Genomic DNA, 26326 nt, shown 5'->3' on the forward strand with positions numbered 1-26326 from the left:
AAAACAGGAATATTGTCATATTTTTGCACAAATATGTGAAGTGTTTGTGGTTGTGATGCAAAGGGCAAAAAGAAATATATATATATTACATATTCAGTCATTGTATTCCTCTTTACCAGTTAATTGGTACAAACTGCTGGTCTTCATGGTGTCTGCATATTGAGCGCGGCTGGATGAAAAGATGACTCCAGATTCTCATCCCAAATTTAAACTGCAAGCTTTCATGAAAGCCAACCTAAAAAGGGGGAAAGCAGAGTCAGAATAAAACACTGGCCTTTAAAAATGATCAATATTCATCTTGTACAAAGATGGATTTTGTGAAGCTTGTGTCAGAAAAGTGAAAAGAATGGCACACGACATTCACTACAGTGGAATGTGGTCGAAGACTCACGATTTCTCCCTTGTTTACGTATATTTACATCAATTTTGAAAAAAGTTGGGACATTGTGTAATATGTAACAAAAACCCATTTGCAAATCTTGTAAACCCATATGGAGCATAATAAAGACACTCAAGTGGCACAAACAAACTAAAGGCACATTTTGCAATTAAATAAATTGCCATCAGGTCAGTGTTGAAAAATAAAAAAACATATCTGTTAGAAGTAAAGATGGGCAGAGGTTCACCAGTCAGTAAAAAATAATGCGTTTCCACTACCATTATGGGTCGATCCCCAGTCATTGCATAGGGGTGCGCAAATAGGCTCCGCCCACCACACCACCCTGGATGGGCTAAATGCAGAGAACCAATTTCACCATTGTATGGGAACATACATTGATGACAATACATTATTATAAAAGCAGGGTGCCCCGCCCTGTCAACACTGACATAGCACTAAGCTAGCCGAATGCAAGACATACTAGCTAAGCTATAGAGGTAGCGCTCCTTTTCCCTCATACAATCATTTCTACCCCCACCCCCATGCTCAACAACTGTTGGTACAAACAGCATGCAACACAGACGTGTCTCCACTCTCTCCATAGACAAAAATCATGGAAGAGGTGCGCTCTGCCTAGTGAACTAGGGGAAAAGCTAATGAACTTAAAAACAGTGGAAAAATTTTCAAAACGGCTGCCTTTCTGATGGTATGGGGGTACATTAGTGCCAAATTCCACATCAGGAAATGCAGTCATACAGGTTTTAAAACGTGCTTCTATCCAGATGTCTTTCAGGGACGGGCTTGTACGCTTCAACAAGACAACGCTAAACATTTGATTACCATAAATGTGGGTTTATGAGTTTGCAAAACGTTGCATTTTGTTTTATTTCCATTTTACACAATGTCCATTTGAACTTTGTATTTTAAACACTTCTACATGAGACATGATCAAACAATGTCTTCTACAATGTTTAGTGGAGGATGGAAGAAATGGATACTCACGCTAGTGACAGGAGAGCCAATGGAAGGCATTGAAGAAAAAAAATTAAGACACACAAGTGGGTGAGAACAACCAGGCTTCTACCTAAAACACATGCTTTTGATGGGTTTCACACAGAAATGTTCACACAAATTAATGCTCAATTAGTGCAAAATGACTCGGATTCAAACTATTCAACCATAAGCTAAGCGCTCTACAGTCTAAGGTTTCTTCCAATAGCTCCTGCAAATCATGTTAAATCAAAAAAACTCAAGCATTTGTGTCTGAAATGTTTTGTATTCAAGTAAAATATACACGTACAAAAACACTTGTTGTGAAACGGAAAACCACGAGCCTCAAATGTTTAAATAAAGACAGAAAACACTTGATTCAAAGGGTTCATGAGTGTATTTTTCTTAAAGTAGAAAAACAAAAAAAAACAATTTGTTTTATTTGCAATGTTCATGTGAAAAACTTGTTTTAGTATTATTCTTTAAAGATTACCGTCCTTTGAATCAAACGCTATGGAGATGGTAAACAGCATCCCCACCCAGCTCTGCCTCCACAGCACAACAAAAATTAAGTTAAAGAATGCCACAAGTTCATACAAACAAAATATTTCCTTAAAATGGGGTTAAAGGGGAGGAAAAAAAAGATTTTGTTCTTTTTCTGCACAATAGGGGGGCACACCTCAATGTTTTTTTAGTACGACCGTTGAAAAGCATGTCAAGATGAGCAAAACCTATTGTCAATTTGAGGTAGCTGTGCTCTGCCAGGTGCAGAAAAACTGACTTACTTTCAACACTGTAAAAAAAAAAAAAACTATTACAAAGTTATTTATGCTTTAACGAGGGGGACGTTTATAAATTAGAAATGAGAAACCACAGAGTTCATGCTTAGTCACAGGACATGCAGCTTTTTTTGTTTTGTTTGTTTCGTTTCTCAATTTTTTTTTTTCTTTTAGTTTTAACCAAACCTTTCCCCATCCTTGTCTGCCATATGGAGCTTGTCCTCTCAAGAGTTTTTACTGAAGACACAATGGTAAAACAGAAAACAAATCAAGGCGATATCTCTAAGTCACGCTGGTTAAACAATTTACAAAGCCATAAAAAAAAAAAAAGGTTTGCATAAAATAGTGTTCAATCTCTGTACAGGTCAAATAATTTGATATCTTAAACTTCCTTTTCAATGGGAGGGAACCTCAACAAAACTACTTTTTAGAACTGTAGTGACACAGAACACATCTTTAAAACATATCTTAAAGGTAATATTAACAAAAAAAAAAAAAGTCAACACTATATTTGCTTTTAAACCAGCAACACAGTCCAAAGCTATGGGAGTGGTGGTCCTCTTAACATATTTTAAAGCCTCATCCATTCACAAGTCCTATCTCAACTCAAAACAAACTTTGAACTTTTTTATATTATTTGTTAGATTCGATGAGTTGGTCCTTCTCGTGCGCACAAGCTCACACACACACGCTAAGTCTACAAACGCTCACGCACGCTAGCTATGCACATTTAAGAAGGCAGAGAGAGAAGGAGAGGGAGGTGATGGCAGTGGGAGGGGGATGAAACAGTTGAGGTTGTGCTCAGGTCAGTCAGGACATGAACATGTCAGCCATGTTAGTGTCAGAGCTGTAGATCCACACAATCAGTGGGAGGGAAATGGCCACGAAGGGCCAGGAGATGCCCTCCATACATGCAAACAGGGAGCAGGCTTTGCAGCTGGCCGGCTTCTCCAGCTCTCTACCGGGCTCCAGGTAGTTCCTGGCAGCAAACTTGAGCATTTCGTCCAGTAGGATGACGGGCAGCGAGATCTTGAGCACCATTAGCCACTGAGTCAGATTCAAAGGGGTGATCTGGAAGATGATCTGTAAAGTAATTCAGAAAGATGTACGGCTTTAGAGACTTGGAGAGCAATATATACCGTATTTTCCACCGTAACCGTCGCACCACCCTATTAGTCACATCAGTCCAAATATGTCTAAAACAGTGGAAAATCCATAAACATGTTGCTTTGCCGTATACATTGCATCCATTATGTGTCACCGCTGACGCGTCGCGTTTGTTACTCGTCACCGCTGACAACCCAGAAATGTGGGACGGTGTTGTGCCAAAAATTGATGAGCTGCCAAATGGCGGCCGCTGGACTGGGCACAGAAGGACTTTAACAAGAATTTAACAAGATTAACACTTAAAAACAATTATTTGTTTGCTTGAAATTATAGTAAAGGTGTGTCTCAGTTTAACTTTTGCTTAATAAATGCACTTTAATGGTCAAATTAGCTGCATTTCGTCGGGGCGGTGCAGCTGGTTTGACGGTTGCTACAAGCAACGAGCAGAATGAAGGTGGGGTTTATGGCAAGCTGATTGTGTCATTAATAACTGGTGAAGATTCTCAGTCATCCAGGACATGGTAAATTCAAAAAACTTCAAGAAAAAAAAAAAAGTATAATACATAAAGTCCAGTTGTTTTTGTCTTGAACTTTTGAATTTGTCATTATAGCCACGTTTACCTATTACATGATACAACGGCATGCCATTCACTACTACTTCTGCTGCCATCTAGTGACTGAAAATGGTACTGTTCAATTTATTTATTTGTTTTTTAGTCAGAATGAATGAAAACAGTCATATCTCAGTCAAAAATTAATTTATAAATATGGCAAAAAAAAAAAAAAAATACGTTGCTTCAGCCTATAAGTCGCAGGGCATGTAAATTATGCTAAAAACTGCAACTTATAGGCTGAAAAATACAGTAGATGTACATGACAGCAGGATTACTTATTTGGTTATCCAGTTAAAAATATTCCTTACTGGAAGAGGCTCCACATAGAGGATGAGGAAGTGAAGAGACATGGAGAGGCAGATGGCTCCAAGCAGCCAGACATTTTCCCAGGGAGGCATTCGTAGAAGGGACTGGTTCTCCGACACACTGAGAAACAACACAGATAAATGAAACGGGTAAAAATAGACCATACGACCATGAGAACAGAAAAGGAAGACATGTTGGAACCAACCTGTTAAGGGCATTGCACATCTCAATGGTGACCAGCACAGACAGGGCCATGGTCATAGGGTAGGGGGACTCAAACACCTTACAGTCCAAACCCTGGAACTCTGGGTTTTCTGGACCGCATTGCAGGAAGTGGCTCTGTGAAATGTGACATATTAGAGCCAAGAGGAAAGGAAGGCAGTGTTCAGATGTAGTGAAGTAGAATACTAGAAGTTCAAATTACCAGCTGGTAGAAGGTGATCCTTGGTCCGTCTTCAGCAGCAACAAACCACCAAGAGGCAGCACCGACAGTGGCAGCCCCAACGTAACCTGTTAGCATAAAAAAAGTAAGTCACTCACAGGTGTTGCCTGCTTACTTACTGGTACATAAAGCAGAATGGATGACGTCATAAACGTTTATTTTCACAATTTTAGCAAAAATATGCACATTTTTGGAGGGATTTGGTGGCATGGTCTGCACAGTAATCAGTAGAAATTGTTTACTCTCCTTGCAGACAAAAACTTACATCCGATAGCGAGGTATCTGAAGAAGAGCCAGCCGGAGATGAGGGGCTCTCGAGCATTGCGTGGAGGTTTGCTCATGATGTCCAGGTCAGGCGGGTTGAAACCCAAAGCAGTGGCAGGTAAACCGTCAGTCACCAGGTTGACCCAGAGCAGCTGAACGGGGATAAGAGCTTCAGGGAACCCCAGAGCTGCTGTCAGGAAGATGCTACACACACAAAAAAATAAAATCGTGGAGGTTACGGAAGGAAAAACAAATGTTCTGACGGACGGTTCGACATAAACCAACCTTACCAGACAACTTCGCCCACATTAGAGGAGATGAGGTATCTGATGAACTGCTTCATGTTGTTGTAAATGGCTCTGCCTTCCTCAACCGCAGCTACGATGGTAGCAAAATTGTCATCAGCCAGGACCATTTCCGAGGCGGTTTTAGCCACAGCTGTTCCTGAGCCCATGGCGATGCCAATCTCGGCCTTCTTCAGAGCGGGAGCATCGTTTACTCCATCCCCTGTCTGAAAGCAGGGAGACAGAACAGTGAGAAACCATTTACCTGTAATATCAAAGCTACTCGACTTAAAGGAATATCACTTTTTACCATAGCTGTAATCTCATCGTAGGATTGTAGATACTCGACAATCTTGGACTTATGAGCAGGCTCGACACGAGCAAAGCAGCGAGCTTTGACCACAGCTTCTCTCTGCGCAGCAGGTGTGAGATCGTCAAACTCTCTGCCAGTGAAAGCCATGCTAGAAACATCGTCTTCTTCACCGAAGATGCCAATGCGTCTGCAAATAGCCACAGCTGTCCCTAAAATACACACGTGCAGAGTTCAGACTTCCCAAAATCTTACCAAGCAGTTTTGTTTTATTTCATTTTGGAAGTGAAACTAAAGTAATTGGTGTCAGCTCTGTTGGTAAAATGGTCTCCAGTTACCCTTGTTGTCTCCAGTGATCATGATTACTCTGATGCCTGCAAGGCGACAGAGCCGAATGGAGGCTGCCACCTCCGCCCTGGGAGGATCCAGCATGCCGACGCAGCCCACAAATGTTAGATCAGTCTGGATGATGGAAAAAGAAAAATGACTAAAAGTAAAACAGGAAAATGTTAATGCAAGAAGAATATTCCAGACTCCTACCTCATACTCTATAAAGCGAGAGGAGTCCTCCAAAACCATTTCATCTTTATTCATGGGATTATCTCGCGTTGCCAGAGCCAGGCAGCGCAGGGTGTCTCTGCCCGTCCCATACTCCCGGATCACAGACATGATTTTTTCCTTGATGCCAGGGGTCATGGGCACCTTGTTGCTGCCTACACGGATGTGTGTGCACCTGTCAATCACTCCCTCGGGGGCGCCCTGAGAAAAGACCATTATGACAATGAGGAGGACATAAACATTGTACCATATTTTTCAGCCTAGAAGTCAGTTTTTTGCATAATTTGCATGCCCTGTGACTTATACACTGAAGCGACTTATGGATTTTTACCCATATTTATAAAACAAATTTTGGCTGCGATATGACCGTTTATCCATTCTGACTGAAAATATTGAATACTAACATTTTTAGCCACTAGATGGCACTTGAGTAGTAAGGCATGCCATAGTGTCATGTAATAGGTAAACATGGCTATTAATGACACAATCGGCTTGCCACAGCCTGCCACCTTCGTCCAGCTCACTTGGAGCAATCATCAAATCAGTTTCAATTCACTGCGCCGCCCCCGGCGAAATGCAGCTAATTTGACCATCGAAGTGCATTTATTAAGTAAAAGTTCAACTGAGACTAACCTTTGCTATAATTTTGAACAAACAGTTGTTTTTAGGTATTAATCTTGTTAAATTCTTGTTAAAGTCCTCCTGTGCACGCTTGGCAGTCAATCTATTTTTGGCACAACATCAGACCACATTTCTGAGTTGTCAGCGGTGACGCGTAATAGATGCAACTTATATGGCGAAGCGACAAATTTATGGATTTTTCCACTTTATTAGACATATTGGGACTGATAAGACATGTACGGTGGAAACTACGGTAATAAGATGTGTATTGTGAGAAATATTTACCTTCACAAACATCTTGCCAGCAGAGGAGCGGGCTTTATTAGGAGTACAGTACACAGACATTGATTTCCTGTCTCGGGAAAACTCTAAAGTGAATTCTTTCTTCATCAGCTGCTTGATCACCTACAACAAAATAAAACCGCAGTAAGAAACGATTTATATTTAAAAAGAGTCGTATTGCTTTTAAATTTTTTTTTAAAAGAGTTAAAGGTTCCATACAGAGTTACAGGCGTTGGCTCGCTCAACCTTGGAAAGGCTTTTAATGTTTGTATCGAACACGTTCATTTTCTCCACCAAGCACGTCAAAGCAGTCTCCGTGGCCTCGCCCACTTTCTCATACACGCCTTTGATCTGGTCAAACAAACGATACAAGTGATGAGCCGTCTTTAGAAATTCAACACAAAACGAGTGAGACGTTGCCATGGTAGAGGAGCGAGGTTTACTGCGTGCCACACACCTCGTTATAGTCCAGTGACGAGTCGTTACAGAGAGCGCAGATGGAGGCCATCTCCACCAAGCCATCGTACTGGGAACATTTCACTGGTTTGCCGTTATGAAAACTAAAATAGAAGCAACAAAAGTGTCAAGAAATTAGTGAATAATTTACATATTTTACACAAACATGAGAGTAGTCTTCTCTAAATTGTTTAAATTAACAAAAGTACAAACGCAGGCCTGATTTATTTGCAGTGTACGCACTTATTTAAACCTTTTATAAACATTTAAAACACTCAATACTCACACTTCTCCATTAGGGGCATATGTGGAGCCAGTTACAGTGAACTCCTTTAACGAACAGCTGTCACCTTCAGTCTTATCGATGATAAACATCTAGAAGAAACAAGAGGAAAAACAGTTTGAACCCATAAACAGAAATGTGTCTGGAAAACATTTTACTCATTTTATTGAACGGATCAGTGCATTAGGTAACAGGTGAGCCAGCAGGTGGCAGCACATTACAATCTGTATGCAAACTACCCTCATACGCTGCTTTAACACTGAACAGAGCAGGAAAGTGGCATCCTGATCCAAAGCAGACACTGAGCACTGTGGCTGGGAAGGTCCATAAATGTCATCTAACACAAAACTGGAGACAAAAATCCTCTGGACAGTCCAGATACTTGACCCAGTACAGGTGGAAATATAAATTTCTGAATTTATTAATAATGTAATTACTTTAATATCTAAATTACTTTAGCCTTCTTTCCCCACTGCATTTGTAAATGTTTAAAATGAGTGTCAGCTCTTTAGAACGCCCTACTCTCTTGGTATATTTAAATATATTTAAAAAAAAGCTGATGACATCTGAATACTTATTCAAATTCTTATATCCAAGGCAGAAATTGACAGAGGATACAAAGATATGAATAGGATGAGCGAGCACCACTGCATTACTTTCCCACAGTGACAAAGCTACACTACATAACGATAAAACCACCTTAAAACACAGAAAACGGATCAAATGTAGCGAAGAGCAACATCCAGTTCGCTCATTTATGCTCTGCTCTATTTGGATGCTGCGTACGTGTCGGCTTAGGCTTCACTTGGAAAAAAAAACTGTAAGAGATGAGCAAGAGATGCAGATCGAGAGAAGGAAGAGAACGACAAGGTCAGTTATGCAACTCAACTGGTTTGCTGCTGACTAACTACTGCATACTGATCAGTATTCTGCTCGAGTTGAGAAATGGGGGCTGAAGAACGCATCGAGAGCAAGAAAGAATGGAAAATGAACTACGCACTTTGACAGCCACCAATTCTGCATCGCACTCCGAGCTATCCAACCTGTGCCGTGTACAGTTCAAACCTTATCACCACTAACTAAAGATTTACATAAACATGAAGAACATCTTTAACAAATGGCGCTGACATACCGTGCATCCTGAGGTTGGATCAACATAGCTCAGTTCTAACCAAAGGGTTCAATTAAAAGCAAAACATTCAAAGTCAGCCCACAAATCAGATTTAATCACAAGAAGCTATTCTTGTTCGCTCACCCTACACACAGACATCTGATTGGTGGTCAGTGTTCCAGTTTTGTCAGAGCAGATGACAGATGTGCACCCGAGGGTCTCCACAGAGGGCAAACTGCGGACAATGGCATTCTTCTTGGCCATGCGGCGTGTTCCTAGAGCCAGGCAGGTAGTGATGACAGCAGGAAGACCTGCATGACAGATTGCAACAGATGCCCCAAAGGAAAGGAGGATTAATTAGATTTGAGAGGATTTAAACAACTCAATGAGAAAAGGCAAACTTTACTTTGTATTTATTACATTAACAGAACTGATCTCTAACGAAAACGGCGCATATTGCGATTTTGCTTTTTTAATTCAACAACAACACGCATGTTGAGAACACAGCTGTATTTGTGTAACCCTTCAGCATACCCTCAGGAATAGCAGCTACTGCCAGAGCCACAGCAATCTTGAAGTAGTAGATGGCGCCTCGGATCCAGGAACCTCCATGGACAGGGTCGTTGAAATGTCCGATGTTGATGATCCACACAGCAATGCAGATCAGTGAGATGACCTGTAATTACATAGTTAACATGATTAACAATTAAAAGTCAAATTAAATCATTCAAAGTTTGACAGAGAAACATCTTCCACCTTAGACAGTTGCTCTCCAAACTCGTCCAGCTTCTGCTGCAGAGGTGTGCGCTCCTGCTCCGTCGATGCCATCTCATCTCGGATTTTACCGATTTCTGTGTTTCCAGCTGTGGCCACCACCACACCAATTGCCTTACCGGCAGCAATGTTTGTACCCTGACAAGTTTTAGTAAAAAAATTAAAATAAAACTTTAGTGAACATTTAATGAACAAAGCACCACTGGAAAAAAGATTTTGGAAACTACTGGAATCATGTCAAAAACCCACTAAAATTTCCATTGGAAAATCAGACTAGTACGCTAAATGCTTTTTTAAATTTGGTCGTGTGTGATGATTTCACACTATTCTCCCTTTGATGCTTTTTCTGTACGCTTTATGTGCTCAAACTACTTCTACACATGTTGTACTATTTTACCCTTACATACGTACATCAAAATCTACTCAACTGGAAATATTGTGTTAATATTATATTTGTACCTTTTTAAATTATTTAACTTTATTGACAAAACTTCCCCACATTATAAACTCTTAAAAGTTTTTACAAACAAAACAAAAAACCCTAAATATTCTGAATTGTCTTGCTATTTTTATCGTTTACCTACAGTTCGGCTTTATTTATTTTTAAAAGTTTGTCAAATTTTACCTTTCAGCTGCAGTTTTGCTGATTTTAGCTTATTTGTTTACCAGTTACATGAACTGGTAACTATTTTTCTACAAACTTCAGCTGTCGTTCATTCTAGTTACACATTTTTTAAGCAGGAAAACTAGTTTACATTCTACAAAACTGACCAAAAAAAAAAAAAAAAAAAGAAGCAAGAATTTCAAATGGGACAGAAAGAAAAATACAGGTGCTGGTCATAAAATTAGAATATCATGAAAAAGTTGATTTATTTCAGTAATTCCATTCAAAAAGTGAAGCTTGTATATTATATTCATTCATTACACACAGACATATTTCAAATGTTTATTTCTTTTAATGTTGATGATTATAACTGACAACTAATGAAAACCCCAAATTCAGTATCTCAGAAAATTAAAATATTAAGATCAATACAAAAAATATATATATATTTTTAGAAACGTTGGCCAACTGAAAAGTATGATATGAAAAAGATGAGCATGTACAGCATCAATACTTAGTTGTGGCTCCTTTTGTCTGGATTACTGCAGCAATGCGGCGTGGCATGGAGTCGATCAGTCTGTGGCACTGCTCAGGTGTTATGAGAGCCCAGGTTGCTCTGACAGTGGCCTTCAGCTCTTCTGAATTGTTGGGTCTGGCGTATCACATCTTCCTCTTCACAATACCCCATAGATTTTCTATGGGGTTAAGGTCAGGAGAGTTCACTGGCCAATTAAGAACAGAGATGCCATGGTCCTTAAACCTGGTACTGGTAGCTTTTGCACTGTGTGCAGGTGCCAAGTCCTGTAGGAAAATGAAATCTGCATCTCCATAAAGTTGGTCAGCAGCAGGAAGTGCTCTAAAACTTCCTGGTAGACTGCTGCATTGACCTTGGACCTCAGAAAACACAGTGGACCAACTCCTCTCTTCCTCCAGACTCTGGGACCTCGATTTGCAAAGGAAATGCAACATTTACTTTCATCAGAGAACATAACTTTGAACCACTCAGCAGTCGTCCCAGGCGAGAGGTTTCTGATGCCGTCTCTTGTTCAAGAGTGGCTTGACAAGGAATGCGACAGCTGAACCCCTTGTCTTGCATACGTCTGTGCATGGTGGTTCTTGATGCACTGACTCCAGCTGCAGTCCACTCTTTGTGAATCTCCCCCACATTTTGGAATGGGTTTTGTTTCACAATCCTCTCCAGGGTTTGCACACTTTTTTTTCTACCACATCTTTTCTTTCCCTTCGCCTCTTTATTAATGTGCATGGACACAGAGCTCTGTGAACAACCAGCCTCTTTAGCAATGACCTTTTGTGTCTTGCCCTCCTTGTGCAAGGTGTCAATGGTCGTATTTTAGACAACTGTCAAGTCAGCAGTCTTCCCCATGATTGTGTAGCCTACAGAACTAGACAGACCATTTAAAGGCCTTTGTAGATGTTTTGAGTTAATTAGCTGATTAGAGTGTGGCACCAGGCGTCTTCTTTGTAGAACCTTTTCACAATAATCTAATTTTCTGAGACACTGAATTTGGGGTTTTCATTAGTTTTCAGTTATAATCATCACCCAAAAAATAAATAAACATTTGAAATATATCAGTCTGTGTGTAATAAATTAATATAATATACAAGTTTCACTTTTTGAATGGAATTATTGAAATAAATCAACTTTTTCATGATATTCTAATTTTATGTCCAGCACCTGTATATACATAACTGCAAACTCAGAAGGGATGAAAAAGGTGACAAACCTAGCACCCAAAAAGTTCTTGGCTACAATATAAAACCCTGCCCTACAACAAAGGACAAGTTAACAAACAGCACAGGTTTGTACCTCTCCTGCTAAAGTCCCAAAAAGCACAAAAGTTGCTAGAGGGATTGTTGCAGAAGAGATTTGATTTTAGCACCAGCTACCAAATCCTGGTCTACTGCACAGAGACCATGACCTGCTAAGATGCTGTAGAGACATTTAACAAAATTAAATCAGGTCCTCTGGATGGATTTTAAAAAAATTCTTGAAATTATTGATCATGCATCAGGATATTTTAGAGACACCTCATTCAACTAGTCCATATCTGCATCGTCCTGTTTTTAAACTCACTCCTATGGCTAAGATATTAATGTGACACAATTTATCACAACAATAACTTTGGGGGTGCACTTGACTTTTATTTTGTTTACTTTTTATTTAGTTTTATTTGCAACACAACGTGCCATTGTGTCAAACTGTGGTGACACTGCACTGCATGTTTTAAAAATAAAGTATTAATTTTACCCAATGAACATTTTAAAAACCACCAACAGTGAATTTAGTGACTACTCATAACAGAAAATGACCTGGCATCATGCAGCCTTCACAACACTAAATTACACTGTGCCAAGCAAGTGACAAACAAACAAACAAACAAACAAACAAACAAAAAAAAACATGTCAGTTTTCTCAACCTGCATGTAATTATTAAAACAAAAATAATTTACAGGTTCCTTCCTACCTTGGTGCCACCACAATTTCTACACTTCATATATTTTATTGCCTTTTCTTTCACAATTCACTTGGAATAACATCCATCTCCTCCTCCCGTTGTTTTCCTTTCCACTATTCCTCCCCCATCACTGATTTTAACTATTTGACTTTACAGAATACTTGTGTTACTTGGGTTCTTTCTCCCTAACATGGTATTTCTCCTTCAAGGTGTTCAAATCTTAAAGCGTACAATACAGACTAGCTAGCTAAGATGCTACGTGCTCCGTTTCTCTCACACATCCTACCCTCTTCGGATCTAGACGATTCACGTAAATGAATATTTTAGTTCGAAATGGGCAAATTTCGCTGAAAAGTGACTAGTTTGCAGGTATGTATATCAAAACAGGAATTATTTTGTGCTTAATTGTCTCCATTTTCCCAAATAAAAATAGAGACAAGAATATAAAACGAGGGTAAAGTGAAGACTGGCGGTCTAAAAATGGTTCAGTGAGTCACTCACAGAAAAGAGCATGTTCTTTTTGTCCTGGTTGACAGCACGTGGGTCTGGCACCGGGTCTGTGTGTTTGATCACAGACACAGACTCTCCTACAAGAAGAGGAAGCAGAAGATAAAAGAACAGAAGCAGCGTTAAGTTTCTACACAGCAAAGCGTGAAGAGGTAATAGCGATGCTTGGTTGACATTTTGGGCAGATTGGTGGAAAAGACTTCTCAGCTGACTGAGCACATTTGACAAGTATCAGATACTGCTCAAGCTCTTGCTTTTCTAAACCCTCGTCCAATGTCAGCTAACACTGCGCGTTCTTTTGGGCATAATCAGCTGTGAAAAGACTGAACAGTTCAAAAAGAACAAGGCAGGGAGCGTTCGACGGGCGGTATGGCCATGAATGGGGAAGGCAAGAGAGGAGAAAATAGCTCAAACACTAAAATATCCCATGGAATTTGCTACCAATTAAGGCAGCAGAGCAAGTCAAGATTTAAGGACTTGATGCATATAAAACTTTTCTCTTGTACATTAGAGCCATCCTTTATCATCCACAGACTTGTTTTTAATCCATTTCAGCAACATTACTCTTTTTTTCTTCAAGATTTGTGCCAAGAAGTCACAATTATCAGGTACAAAGGGTAATTTAAATGTAAAGTTTGTGCGTCCAGGTATGTCCAGAAAAGTTTAAACAAATTGTGAAATACGCATCTTAAATATAAAAACTAACATTTTAGGAGGGAAACAACATTGAAGAGAGAGGGAGTGCTTGTAGTTTAAGAATTTACCTGTAAGAATTGACTGATCCACCCTCAGGGTGGTCGACTTTATAGAAGTCAGCCTGATGTCAGCAGGTACTTTATCACCAACTGTGAACAGAAACATCAAACAGAATGATTTTAGTGTTTTAACTGTTTAAATGCAGCTATAAATAGCACCGGCTACATGATGTGATAGTTTGTGAGGAAAAGAAGGAAATTAAAAAAAGCAAACATGGTTGTTTAGTGATCTTCAACCACGATGTGTCCCAGTTGTAAGAAAAAAATACAAAACAGTTCAAATTAAAAACAGCAGAGTTACACAAATGTCCTGTCAAAGTAATAAAATAATCAAACTTAAGTTATTAGTTTGAGGATGCCAGATGGGAGTCGTGCGTTTAATCTTATTAATGTTCCACTCGTCTCCTCCACGCGATTCTTTTAGGAACAAAAAGCTTCAGTGGTCTCCACAAAAATGTCAAGAGTAAATACTCATAATTCAAACAAGATTTTTATTTGTGTAAATCCAACAAGTGCCATTAAAGGGGCAGACATTAATATCTGTTAAATTAAATAAGCACATTAGACTGACCACTTTTACACAATAAAAATCCTCTACCTTTTTGATTTAATCTGTAATTGTGCCACTATTTAAATTTAAACCTGCATGAAAACTGCTTTTCTTTGCATTTTTCATTTCCATGGCACGAGCGTGGAAACAAATACACAATATTTTACTTTCTGAAAGGTCAAAACCATAAAAGAGGGAAAAACCATCTATTTCAACTAACGGTTTCAGGACCCGTGTATTTATGATGACATTTATATTATTTTAAAGATTTTAAAGAAGAAAGGAGAATGTAAACCTCCACTGTTGCATCAGAGACATTTTTCCAGTCAGACATCACACAGCTTGAAAGGGTGAAGATGAAAGCAATGACCCGGTGGCTCTTTAAAAGAGCACTGTGGACAGTGGAGAGTGGTGACGGACACGTAAACCTCTGCTGTGTCCTTCTGAGAATAAAATAGGAAACGAGGAACGGTCGACAGGGGAAAGGGGTTTACACGAGTCCTTCAATCCACACGCCCAAAAATGGGAAAAATATTTTGATGAGCTTGATACAAGCTGCTGGATTTGGGGGGGAGGGATGCAAAAAAAACATCTGTTTTAAGCAAGGAGATCCCGTTGAACGTCCTGAGCTGAAACAGAAACCCTGACGCGCGGTTGCGTACAGATGGTTCATTCATTGTAACAAGTCTTACGACGTACCTCCTATAGGATTACAGAAACCTGAGTGAGGAAATTGCACTTACTTGTAAAGTAAACAAATCATCTCCAATATTCTGATTACAATAAGGATCTTATTTTAAATTTAAAGACGTATCGTATGTTAATTCACTATAATCCTCACAGACTGGAGCAGCTGCAATGCCTTATTTAGTCCTGCAGTTTCCTACACACCGTTATACCACTTTATTATCACTGGTCTAATTTTGGACTTTATACCTTAAACAGACAAAGAGGGAGATGAACAACGAGAACATGAGGAAGAATACAAAGAACCTGCGGCCACTGGAAATATAAAGACTAAAAGCCTTGTGGGAAGGTTAGCACAAAAACTCACTAATTAGAAAACCCACCAACAGAAAAAAAAAAACAAAACACCTGGCTGTTTTCCATCCATTAGTGTATACAGCGAATAAGGTCAAAGCAAATGAACTAACCTACTTTTACTGGCAACAACGGTGGTGTGGAAACCATAATAAATCCTAACCAGTTTCAATCACTCACATGTCACTGGCTAATATATGCATATTGGTAGCTCTTCATTACATTTTGCACCAAGGGAATGGAAAGATTTTTTTACAATATCGCCCAGAAACATTCTGCAGTGACCTAAATTTCAACTCCACATAAGAGACATTTTGCCTCCGGTCTTACAGAACAAGCTTTTTTTAGCTTTTGTTTTTAATGGGAAAGAGTGAATGACTTGTGGGACAGGAACCTTTCCTTCTCCCTTGTGCACAAAGGATATTATCCAATTATCAGTAATATCTGCTCTCCAGAGAACTGGACAAACGTCAGGCTGCATACACTTAACATCTCATAGCTTGTAAAAACTGAAGCTGCTCTCATGTATTTAGAGGCGTTTGTGTAAAGAAAACTAAAATACAATGAACTGACACTGCAGGGTCTGGAGTTAACATTCCGTTCTGTCCCCAACATGGGGGGTCTAATAAAACAAGGTGTCTATGTTTAAATGCAAGTAGGCTTGCAATGTTCTGGGACTTGTCACGACATCCTGTATCCCAATACAAACTCGTATCATTCAGCAATTTTCAATAAATAAGAAAACCATAACCTGGAAGGCGACCTAAGGAAGAAGCAGACATGTCTAATCAAAAAGCTGATACTGGGTGGTAAAGCGTTCTTAATCTTTAAAAACAAATGATCGGTACAAGCTGCCACCTGGAGCGCAACAAAAATCAAGCTGGGTCCTTCCATCATGTCCCAACCTGTTGTGCTCTCCTTTCACCAGTTCAGGATTTACAATAGGAGTAAAAAAAAAAAACATTTTTGTAAGGGCTGAATGACTCGACGTGTAAGTTTTCACTTCTACCCCGTCTTAAAACTAACAGCTAGAAATACAGGTCATGTGTCATAAAGAGGTTTCCTAGTTTTTATTAGCATAATCTCCATTATGACGGCCTCATTGAAATAGAACTTGTGTAACGTTAGTGAGTCAAATCCATCTACACGCTGGAACTGCAAAAACCAGTGGCTCGTCTGTACCCGTTCTGTGGGAGGAAAACAAACAAACTTCATGCTGGTTTAATAATCCAATATCCGTTACTAAAACAGTCATCTAAGTAACCGTGTAATCATTTTTTTTTGTAAATTTTATTTCATTCATTTACAGTTTAAAATAAATATGTCACATGTTGACATAAAACAAAAGTTCTGAATGAAAAGGAGTAGTCTGAAGAAAAAAGAAGTCGATCTACTACACCACAAGCAACCAAGTTTCAATCAACCATCCATATAGACACATTTTGAACAAAAAATTTAATATTTAATTTAATAATGCTTAGGATAAAATAAGTATTAGATTTCAGACCATAAACATAAATAAATATGGACTTAAAAATAATTTATTGAAAAGTAAAACTGATGAAGTCTAAAGTTTACTGGAGTCTTTGATGCTGTTGAGGTTTGTAACGTTTTCTTAAATGGGTCATGAGATGAAGTAATATAATTACTAATATTAGTGAAACATTTCAAAGACGGCAAAACAGTTTGGGAAATTGACTTTTGTGACCCATACTATCCAAATTAAATGTCTTCATACCTTTGTTTCTTGACTTACATGAACTCAGTAACCATCAGTCCTATACGACCACCTGCAAACTGCTTCTAGATACAAAGACAACGTGGGACTAGGCCCGTCACGATAACAAATTTTGCATGGCAATTAACTGTCTCAGAATTTATTGCGATAAACGATAATGTTTGAAATTTGACAATAATTAGTAATTATTATCAAATTTAAGAAGGAATGTTGGTTAATTTTTGTGTAGTACCTTTTTTGACCACCGGATGGCAGTATAAGACTGAACCGAAGGATGGATAGTGAGGGAGCGAGCAGCGTGCCTCTAAGAAAAATGGGAGGGAGGCCTCTTGATGTGACATGGGCTGTCTGTCCTTTTTTCAGATTCTCAAAATGGCGGATGCTCAGTGTGGTTTGAGCTTTAGCATAGCATTTTTCACACAAAGTTTTTAATAAAAAAATAAATCGGTAAACAAGTTCTCAGCTTCTTTTTGCAGAGATAAACAACTTTTTACACAAAAGGCACGGGTTTCAACCGTGAATTTTGGAGCTTCGACAAGACGGAGGTTTATTAAAACCAGAGTGGAACACCCCCAAAACACACTAAAAATATCAGTACCACAAAGCTGGTGACCTAACCAGAACTGTGTGTTTGTATTGAATTTAACGATCAGGTTTAAGTGATTCAGATTTCTTTTTCCTTTGCCTCGCTTGGATTTGGGTTGGTGTAAACAAGAATTTCCTCAAGGATGTGAAGTAAACAGTCAATGGTGGGAAAGTAATACACTATGAAGTATCTGGGGATCTGAGCCTTGGAGGAAAAACTTTGGCTGTAAAAGCCCAAGTTTGGAAGCTTTGTCACTTTAAATTACCACTGACCTGTTATCAGCCCATTGTAACTATATACATAACTCTAAACATCTAAAAATTGAAAACCATTTTAAAAAAGGTTCCATTAAAAGTTCAGAGCTGATTCAAGCTGCAAACTTTACATCCTTTCTCAACTTCAATACCAGAGTGTGCAAACTGTTTCTGGCCTTGTTTTCTCCTGCTGCTTTATGTTTTCATATTGCAGTTCTAAACTTAATGTGGATGCAAAATGCATCATTTTTTATTTAGTAATAAACACTGTTTAAAAACAGAAGCAGATAACTAAAAACAGACATCACTAAATGATGTTGCAAACAGGTGAGCGGCACCTAATTGACCCACGCTGAGAGGCATTCTCAGTCGGTGACTACTGTTTGAACCAGCACTTAAAAAATGCCCTCTGGTGATATATAGTTTGGAAATAATAGAAACATCATGGGTTTACAGTGCTGTTGCAAAATACACAGCAAATGAAATCATTGTAATTAGTCATTACATTTTCTCTTTACTGTACGGTTGTTATGCTCAGACATTGATTAATGTGTTCCAGTTGCATCAAACTTAATTGGAGTGCAGCATTTCACTTTCTGTAATCAAGTAGAAGAAACTGGAAACAGGCCAAATCTGTTTATCTAGTGTCACCGACTATAAAAAAAAACAACCGACTGTGAGGGAAATGTATTAATCATCGCTTGGGAGCAAAGAAAACATGTTTGTTTTGTTTTGAAATGGAAAAACAAACATTAATACGAATGGAAAAAAAGCTACACTAAAAGGAAGATAAAAAATTAGAAACACCCCAACAAACAAAACCGCAGTAAGAATCCAAAGAACAGCAGCGCAGTGACAAAAGGCAAACATATGATCCTATACACGTCAGGGTCAGCCAACAGTTCAGGAACATTCAAGCAACACAAAACATTTGGGATATTAAATGGACCAGCTAATAAATGTCATCTTACCTGCCACCTCTACAATGTCCCCCGGCACAATGTCTCTGGCTTTGATTCTCTGGACACTCTTCCTGTCCTGGCGGTACACTTTCCCCATCTCTGGCTCGTACTCCTTCAGAGCTTCAATGGCATTTTCTGCATTTCGCTCCTTAACAATAGAAAGTTGGAGGGAGGGGGAATAATGTCAAACAGTTCACACAGTGTAGATTAAACAAAGAACGCTAAAAATAAAATATTTGTCAATATCTAATAAGTCATTGTAGATGTAATCAAAATTTGCAAATTGGTGAAGAAAATGTCATGTTTTTTTTTTAAAGTATTTCTAAACAAAATGGCAGATAGTTGTGATTGTAAAATAAAATAAAAAACAGGCATTACATTTTCATTTTACTGTACTTGTTTCACATTTTTAAGTAAAAGCGCTATTAATTTAATGTTACAATGGCATTTTCACTCCAAGTTCTTTAAAAGTTTCGTTCCCGTCTGCTACAACTTCATATTTTATTGTCTGGTGAATTTCGCAAAACTTAGATCGCCTTGGTGTCAGATCCCAGTCCGGCTGTTCAACGGGCAAGACATGAGCAGACGATGACACACGGAGTATACAACAACATAAAATTATGGCCTTTACGAGAGAAAAACCACAAGGACAAGTAGGTTTCTCAAAAGTAAATAGCCTACTGTATTTGAATAAGTCAAAATACATTTGCTTGTGTATCCAAAAAAGTTCAATCTGGTCCTCTGGACATTCAAAAAAACAAAAGCAAAACAAAGCAAAAGAAATCTAGAAACGTTTCGTCTCTCATCCAAGAGACTTCTTCAGTCTGAGGTGCTGTTTTCAGCTCAGTCTCTTAAATAGCACCTTCTTAGAGTGGATCAACCAGTTTGCTGCTGACAACCAAAACCAGCTGATCACATGCTCAAGAAGGACCATCAGCCTAACAATGGGTCATTAGCACACTGATGGCTGTTTACTATTCACAGAGGGCTGAGTGATACTAGCAATCACAGCATTGTAAGAGGGGGACAGTTGAACATGGAGGCCTCCACCCCTGTTTAATGATGGACGGTTTCTTTTCACAAAGATGGCCTCCTTTACTCCTCTCTCAAACCATCGTTCCTCTCTGTCCAGGATGTGAACATCTTCATCCTTGAAAGAGTGACCGCTGGCCTGGAGATGAGTGTAGACCGCAGAGTCCTGGCCTGATGATGTTGATCCACTCTAAGAAGGTGCTATTTAAGAGACTGAGCTGAAAACAGCACCTCAGACTGAGGAAGTCTCTTGGATGAGAGACGAAACGTTTCTAGATTTCTTTTGCTTTGTTTTGCTTTTGTTTTTTTGAATGTCCAGAGGACCAGATTGAACTTTTTTGGATTTTTCTACCTGGATTATTGAGCATGCATCAGGATATTTGCTTGTGTAGTTCAGTAAAAATGTCGCAAAATATTACGCATTCACTCCATTTTCAACTCGCCCTTTAACGAACATTAACTTTACAAGACAATACAGAATATCCACCACACAAACCTGATATCTTTAACCAAGCAAAATGCATTATTCATAATAATCCAAACTAGTTTGTTTTTTTAGCATTTCCCCCACAAAAGATTTAATCTTAAATAACTGCCCATTTAGAGTTTACCATTAAGAAAATGCTGCTTTTATGATGTTGAAATGTATCGACTGAGATGTTTTTCATGGACTGTGCTTTACAGTCACTATGCATCTTTAACTACTTGCTTCTGGTAATAGTACAAAAGTACATTTCCATTGACAGACAAATGACAGGACAAAATCTGGTAGGGAACATCTGACAAATAAAACATCTTATTTGAATCATATAAAAATGTTTATTTACCTGCCAGACTCCAACAATGGCATTTGCTATGAGAATAAGCAAGATAACAAAAGGCTCCACGAAGGCTGTAACCGTTTCTTCTCCTTCTTCAAACCAGGCCAGCACCTGCACACGAACCAAAGAAACAATCAGAAATTAGTTGCGCAACAATTCAAGTCTCGATGAGACAACTGAAGACCACCATCTCTGCTCAATTAAAAGATGAACCAAAAATTTATACTTTCTCATCCCAGATTAGAGTCTCGTATTGTTGATTTAACAACGTTAGGAGGACGGTTAAACGTTCAAGTCAATCGTAAATGAAAATTGCCTTTAAAGATCAATAGCAACCTGGTGAGATCAAGTCAATTATAAAATAGACAAAAATAAAATTGCCCGGAACATGAAGGCATCACATGAGCTGCAGAGAAAGAGTCAAAGTTCAACACTTCTCACGTGATTCAACATGTTCAACCAGGACCAAGTCAGACATGACTAATCACTTTTTGTTTAGTATTGTATAACATTGTGCTGTAAGTTGATAGGACATTAAAAGGGTATTTTAGATAAAGGAAGCTTTAATGTTTAAAAATGACAACTGTACAATTCATTTAACAAGTTGAAATGACTGAATATAAACACTGAAAAAATATTAGCTGGCTTTTCTGACTGTTTTGATGGCGGTTTTCCCAAAAAACATTATATTCACATAGCTCTAGACTAGTATTTAGTTAAGAGCATGATTAAATGGTTCAAATATAAGTCATTGGTAATTAATTGTACACAATAGAAAATACAAAAAGTTTGTTAAATTTCAATGAGATGGGTTTGCATTAAAACTACAGCATCAAGTAACTAAATGTTGAAGTTTCTTCTTTGTAGTACCTTGCCAGTAGCTGAGGTAGTAAAAAAAATCCACCAATCTGGTGTATTTGTACCAACGAATAGCTATTTTAGGATTTATGATAAACAGGTCAGTTTTTCTAGAATGGAGATTAAAAGAAACTGATAAACCACAAAGCTATGCCCTTGAGCGCCTATCTGTGCCAGCAAACCCTGACTTATAACCAGGAACCTTATTTTTATTTTAATGCAGAGAAAAGTGTGCAAACAAAAGCCAACGCTCGTTTTCCTCCTGTTGCCAGCGCTGCACAAAAGAGCCAAACGTGTTAGTGGTTCCTGAGCTCAGTCCTCTCTCCTCCTTAATCTGTGCCAGGAGCTGAGTGCGTTGAATGCGGCGCCAAATAACCCAGTCTTGTTCTACAGTAACCTACTTGGGACAAAATCAGTTAAGGTCGAATCACATTATTTGTCAATTATCTAAACCAATTTATTTAAAGTGTCTAAGTTTGAAAAGCATCTATACAAGTTTCTAGTTAAATAGTCACAATTTAAAGTAAATGTCCCGAGTCTGCGTGTGTGGTGAGGATGAACGCACACACCATAGGGTCACTTGTGATTTTATAGAATTTTAAGAGTGTAATCACTTTTGCTTGAGTGATATTCTCACTCGCTGGAGCTAAAGGTTTAAAGCACGTTTACAAAATCAACATGCTTCGTGACAGCATGAATACAATACATGTTGAGACATGTAGACTTTTAGTCATTCCTATAATGGTAATTTAATAACTAATGAAACTGATTCATCAGATCTGTTGCTTTCATGCTTTGACAGCATGCTGCTCATTTCAACATGGTTTATAATCTGACATGCAAATGTGACATCCATTTCCAGATTATCACCAAGTCAAACTACCTTCCTGTGAACACAGTTGTCCCTGTTTAGTGTCACCAGACAAACAGTGTGAACCCTTATAGTCCACTTTGAACAGCATTCTTACTTGGCTGTGATCTGCACAAAACCATCAGAAAATGATTACCGGTACATCCAAGAAGGCAAATGGACATGAACTAAAAATGAAAGACCCAAAAAAACTCAAGTTAAGAAAACGGTGATGAAGATGAAACCAAGAAATATTAATTTCAGTTTCATCATGGTCACCAGTGAAGATGCAGCATAGTTTCCTCAAATGTTGCCATGTTGTTGCCATTTTTCTGTGTTACGGTTCCATTTTCACTTAACATATACACATTTAAACCTCATATAGCAAAGATAAAATTACAGACTGCCCCAGTGACTTCCAGTTAGCCAACTGTCCAGTCAAATGCCACTGCAAATGAAAAAAACAAAGACCCAGAAAAAAAGAGAAGCAGGGGTAAAGACTATAGAAAAGTCCGTTTGAACCTTAAGGCTATTCCTCTGCCCAACCAACGCCTGGCTCAAGTCCAGCTACAACAGAGCAGAATGACTTCAATTAGCTTTGAGGTGCAGAAATGAGAAATCTTTACTGTCCACTCTTCCACCGATACTCCTCTCCAACACAAGTGGATGTGCCAAGCTGACGAAGCACAAGATGCTTGTGAAGGAAGAGGACATTGTCTGCATTAGTAGAACTTAGTGCTCAGTGAAGAAACGAGGACGTGGAGGTCTATTGTTTTTAATAAGTTGTCACTTTTGCTACATTAACCTTTAGTGTTGTTGAAATTTTGCCTGATGCAATTCAAATAAAAAGGCACAATAATGATACTGTTAGCAGTAAAGCAAGCTCCAACATCCGATTTTCTTCATAATTTTAATAAAAAAAATTGCATATTCTTTAAGAAATTGTGTATTAAACATGTCACTGTTTATTAATTCAAAGAGTGCTTTGGTTTTGGTGAATTAATTTCTGATTGTGTTTTTTTAATAAGGAGGAGAATAACATTAGGATAATGTGTAATTTTTTATACCGGTTTGTTTTTCAATGCAACTTATTTACAGTTTTAAGCTTGTTCTGAACACCAGACTGTTCTGATGAAAGAGAAGCACACAAAGTGTACAAATTACAATCTCAGTACAATTTACATTTACCCTAATCTTAAATGTCGTCTAGAAACAGCCACATTCATTAGTATCATATCTCTGTCACAACACATATGAAAAAAATAAAATAAAATAGATAAGCAACTTGGTTTTATACAAGTGTGGAAGTTAGATATGAACTAATGAACATGCCATTTCATGTCAAGTTCACGTCACGTCAAGTTTTTCCAGATGTTATCTGACAGAGGTGCATAAGACAAAAAAAAAGTAAAATTCTGATATGCCTAAATTACATTTCATTGTCCAAAAAATTGGACAGTTAAGTTACACATTTGATACACAGGGCAGCTGTGGCTGAGTGGTTAGAGCAGTCGTCCTCCATTGCAAGAGTTGGGGGTTCGAATCCACCAGCACTCACATGCCGAAGTGTTCCTGGCCAAGACACTGAGCCTCTCATTGCCTCCGATGCGTCCCATCGGTTTATGACAGAGATGCACCAATCCGATACAAATATTGAAAAAAACTTCTGGATCGGGTATCGGTGACAATGTGACCGATCCATGACTGGGCAGATCTATTCACTCTAACTCGATGCTTTGTGCTCTGAGTGACGTCGCGCGCTAGCGTACTGACTGAACAAATTAAAGTTGTGTTGTTTTTACATGTTTGACAAAGCTTGTGAAGCTGTGTGTGTTTAAGTGTGCTGTTATGGTGCAGAGTTTTCAATAAATTTCTAATTCAGTACATTCATGTCTGCGTAAAAAAAATAGTTAAGTTAATTCAGCACTGGGTTTGTAAGCTCAATCATCCAGGTAAACAAAAATGGCTAAATCATGATTTAGCCATTTTTTTTTTTTTGTTAATTCAGCTGTATCGGATCGGTATCGACGGCTACCTAGCAACGGGTATCGTATTGGATTGGAAGTGAAAAAAGTGGATCCGTGCATCCCTAGTTTATGAATGTGATAAAGCAATGATTAGTCACTTTAGAATGATTTGTTCTATTAGCTTTGTATAGATCTATTAGAGCCCTGTATGAATGGGTAAATGAGGACATAGATTGTTGTGTAAAGCGCTTTGAGTGTCTTGATAAGATAGAAAGGCGTTATATATGTAGAGTCCATTTACCATATCCATTGGTTTATGAGATTTTTAAGTTACATTTTACACAATGTATGAATTTGGTTGGGTTGTAAATTACTTATATATATATATATATATTACGAGTTTTGTAAAATAGTCTATTAGAACTGCCTGCACACTTCAATGAGCAATAGCTAAAGGTCACAAATCTGTGTAGCTCCTGCAGGTCATAAAGTGATAAGTTCGGGTACAATTGGTCCAATACACTTGAGAAATGCAACAGTGGACATTTGTACACACTTGTGTGTGACTTTTGTCTCCCCTAACTGATTCACACCAATTTATTGAACGAGACACGTGCGCAGCTTATTAAAGGTGTGTCATACTTACAAAAGATATGCAGGCAGCAAGTAAAAGGATCCTCACAAGCAAATCTTCAAACTGTTCCACCACCAGTTCCCAAAGAGATTTACCTAAAAAAATAACAGCCGAAACAGATCGTTACCTTGAGAACTTATTTAAATAAAATTCATTCGACATCTTTGAAGTGCAGAGTGGTCTGCTCACCCTCCTCTGCTGGCAGCTCTGCAGATCATTCAGGCCGCAGGGGAAAGAAAGATGGACAGGCAATTACTTCAATGTTATTACTTGTTGTAGGACAGTGAGTTGCTGCGGTAGTGCTGCACATGACACAAGAGTTGTTTATTAATTCCGTCCCGTAAGGGATGCTTAGCAGTATTTCAACATCACGCTCTGTGACGTCAATCTTTTTTTTTTTTTTTTTCATGAACTCGCCGTTACGCTTTCAGCCTCTACCGGGCCATGCAATAAAACCCGGCAAAGTAGCTTCTTCTTGTGTTAAAACTAACACATTTAAACCAAATCCTTACCGTTTGGTCCATATCGCTCCCGCTGCTTCTTCACTTCCTCTAAACTCAGACCAGTGCTTTCATTTACGTTAAAAAAGCTGAAAACTTCTTCGACCGTCTTCGTGTGAGCGTTGTCCATGGTGAGGGCACCGCTTGTTCCGCTGCCTGCTCCCAACCACAACCGGTCACAGTCCTTTTCCTCTCCGCCGGTGTCCCGAGCAGCGTGATTTAAATCAAGAATATATAAAGATATGAGAGCGAAACCCCCCACCTGTGGCGACTGTAGATTAACAAGTACACAGCACGGCGTGGGAAGCAGGTGTACCGGCCAGAGCGAACGAATTAGCGGCTTCTGTGCTAACGAGGAGCTAACAGGCTAAAGAGGCTCTGGTGCTCCGCTAGTCCTCTCGTGAGAGCTTCGACAACGAAACCATATCAAGGCCGAATCGGTTAAACGTCGCCCGCGCTCGTTTTTACAATTTTAAACGAAGCGAAATCGAAGGTTAATGTGCCCAAATGGATCGTTTAAACATGTGGTTCTGGTGCTGCTCGGCTCCTTGTCGCCCTCTCCGTCTGTCTGTGTGTTGCGGAATCACCAGGATGGCGTTCGGCACCAATCGCGTCTCTTCGTCGAATGCG

General features: G+C 38.9%; 1 protein-coding gene across 1 annotated transcript; it reads right to left on the reverse strand.

Moving 5' to 3' along the window:
* Nucleotides 1-1867: 1867 nt before the first annotated feature.
* atp2a2b (ATPase sarcoplasmic/endoplasmic reticulum Ca2+ transporting 2b) lies at nucleotides 1868-26326 on the reverse strand. The gene is made up of 23 exons (XM_037691925.1): nucleotides 25709-26326; nucleotides 25386-25403; nucleotides 25209-25291; nucleotides 20894-20998; nucleotides 19044-19182; nucleotides 13913-13993; nucleotides 13143-13228; nucleotides 9543-9698; nucleotides 9321-9462; nucleotides 8931-9097; nucleotides 7679-7767; nucleotides 7394-7496; nucleotides 7156-7287; nucleotides 6940-7059; nucleotides 6016-6234; nucleotides 5814-5937; nucleotides 5476-5687; nucleotides 5172-5392; nucleotides 4883-5085; nucleotides 4600-4685; nucleotides 4381-4514; nucleotides 4178-4295; nucleotides 1868-3231 (listed from the first exon to the last, which is right to left on the reverse strand). The coding sequence occupies exons 1-23, from the start codon at nucleotides 25824-25826 to the stop codon at nucleotides 2959-2961; spliced, it is 3129 nt and encodes a 1042-aa protein (XP_037547853.1). The 5' UTR covers nucleotides 25827-26326; the 3' UTR covers nucleotides 1868-2958.

Source organism: Nematolebias whitei, chromosome 18 (assembly GCF_014905685.2).
Source record: "Nematolebias whitei isolate Nwh7 chromosome 18, NemWhi1, whole genome shotgun sequence".
NCBI lineage: Eukaryota > Metazoa > Chordata > Actinopteri > Cyprinodontiformes > Rivulidae > Nematolebias > Nematolebias whitei.

Bases quoted from the DNA above. Each gene is read 5' to 3' on its own strand.
- atp2a2b (XM_037691925.1), bottom strand. From the start codon at position 25,826: ATGGACAACGCTCACACGAAGACGGTCGAAGAAGTTTTCAGCTTTTTT. The intron at 7,768-8,930 runs GTGAGCGAACAA...TGTTTCTTCTAG, and splicing joins ATCAGATGTCTGTGTGTAGG to ATGTTTATCATCGATAAGAC. The intron at 5,086-5,171 runs GTAAGGTTGGTT...TTGTGTGTGTAG, and splicing joins AATGTGGGCGAAGTTGTCTG to CATCTTCCTGACAGCAGCTC.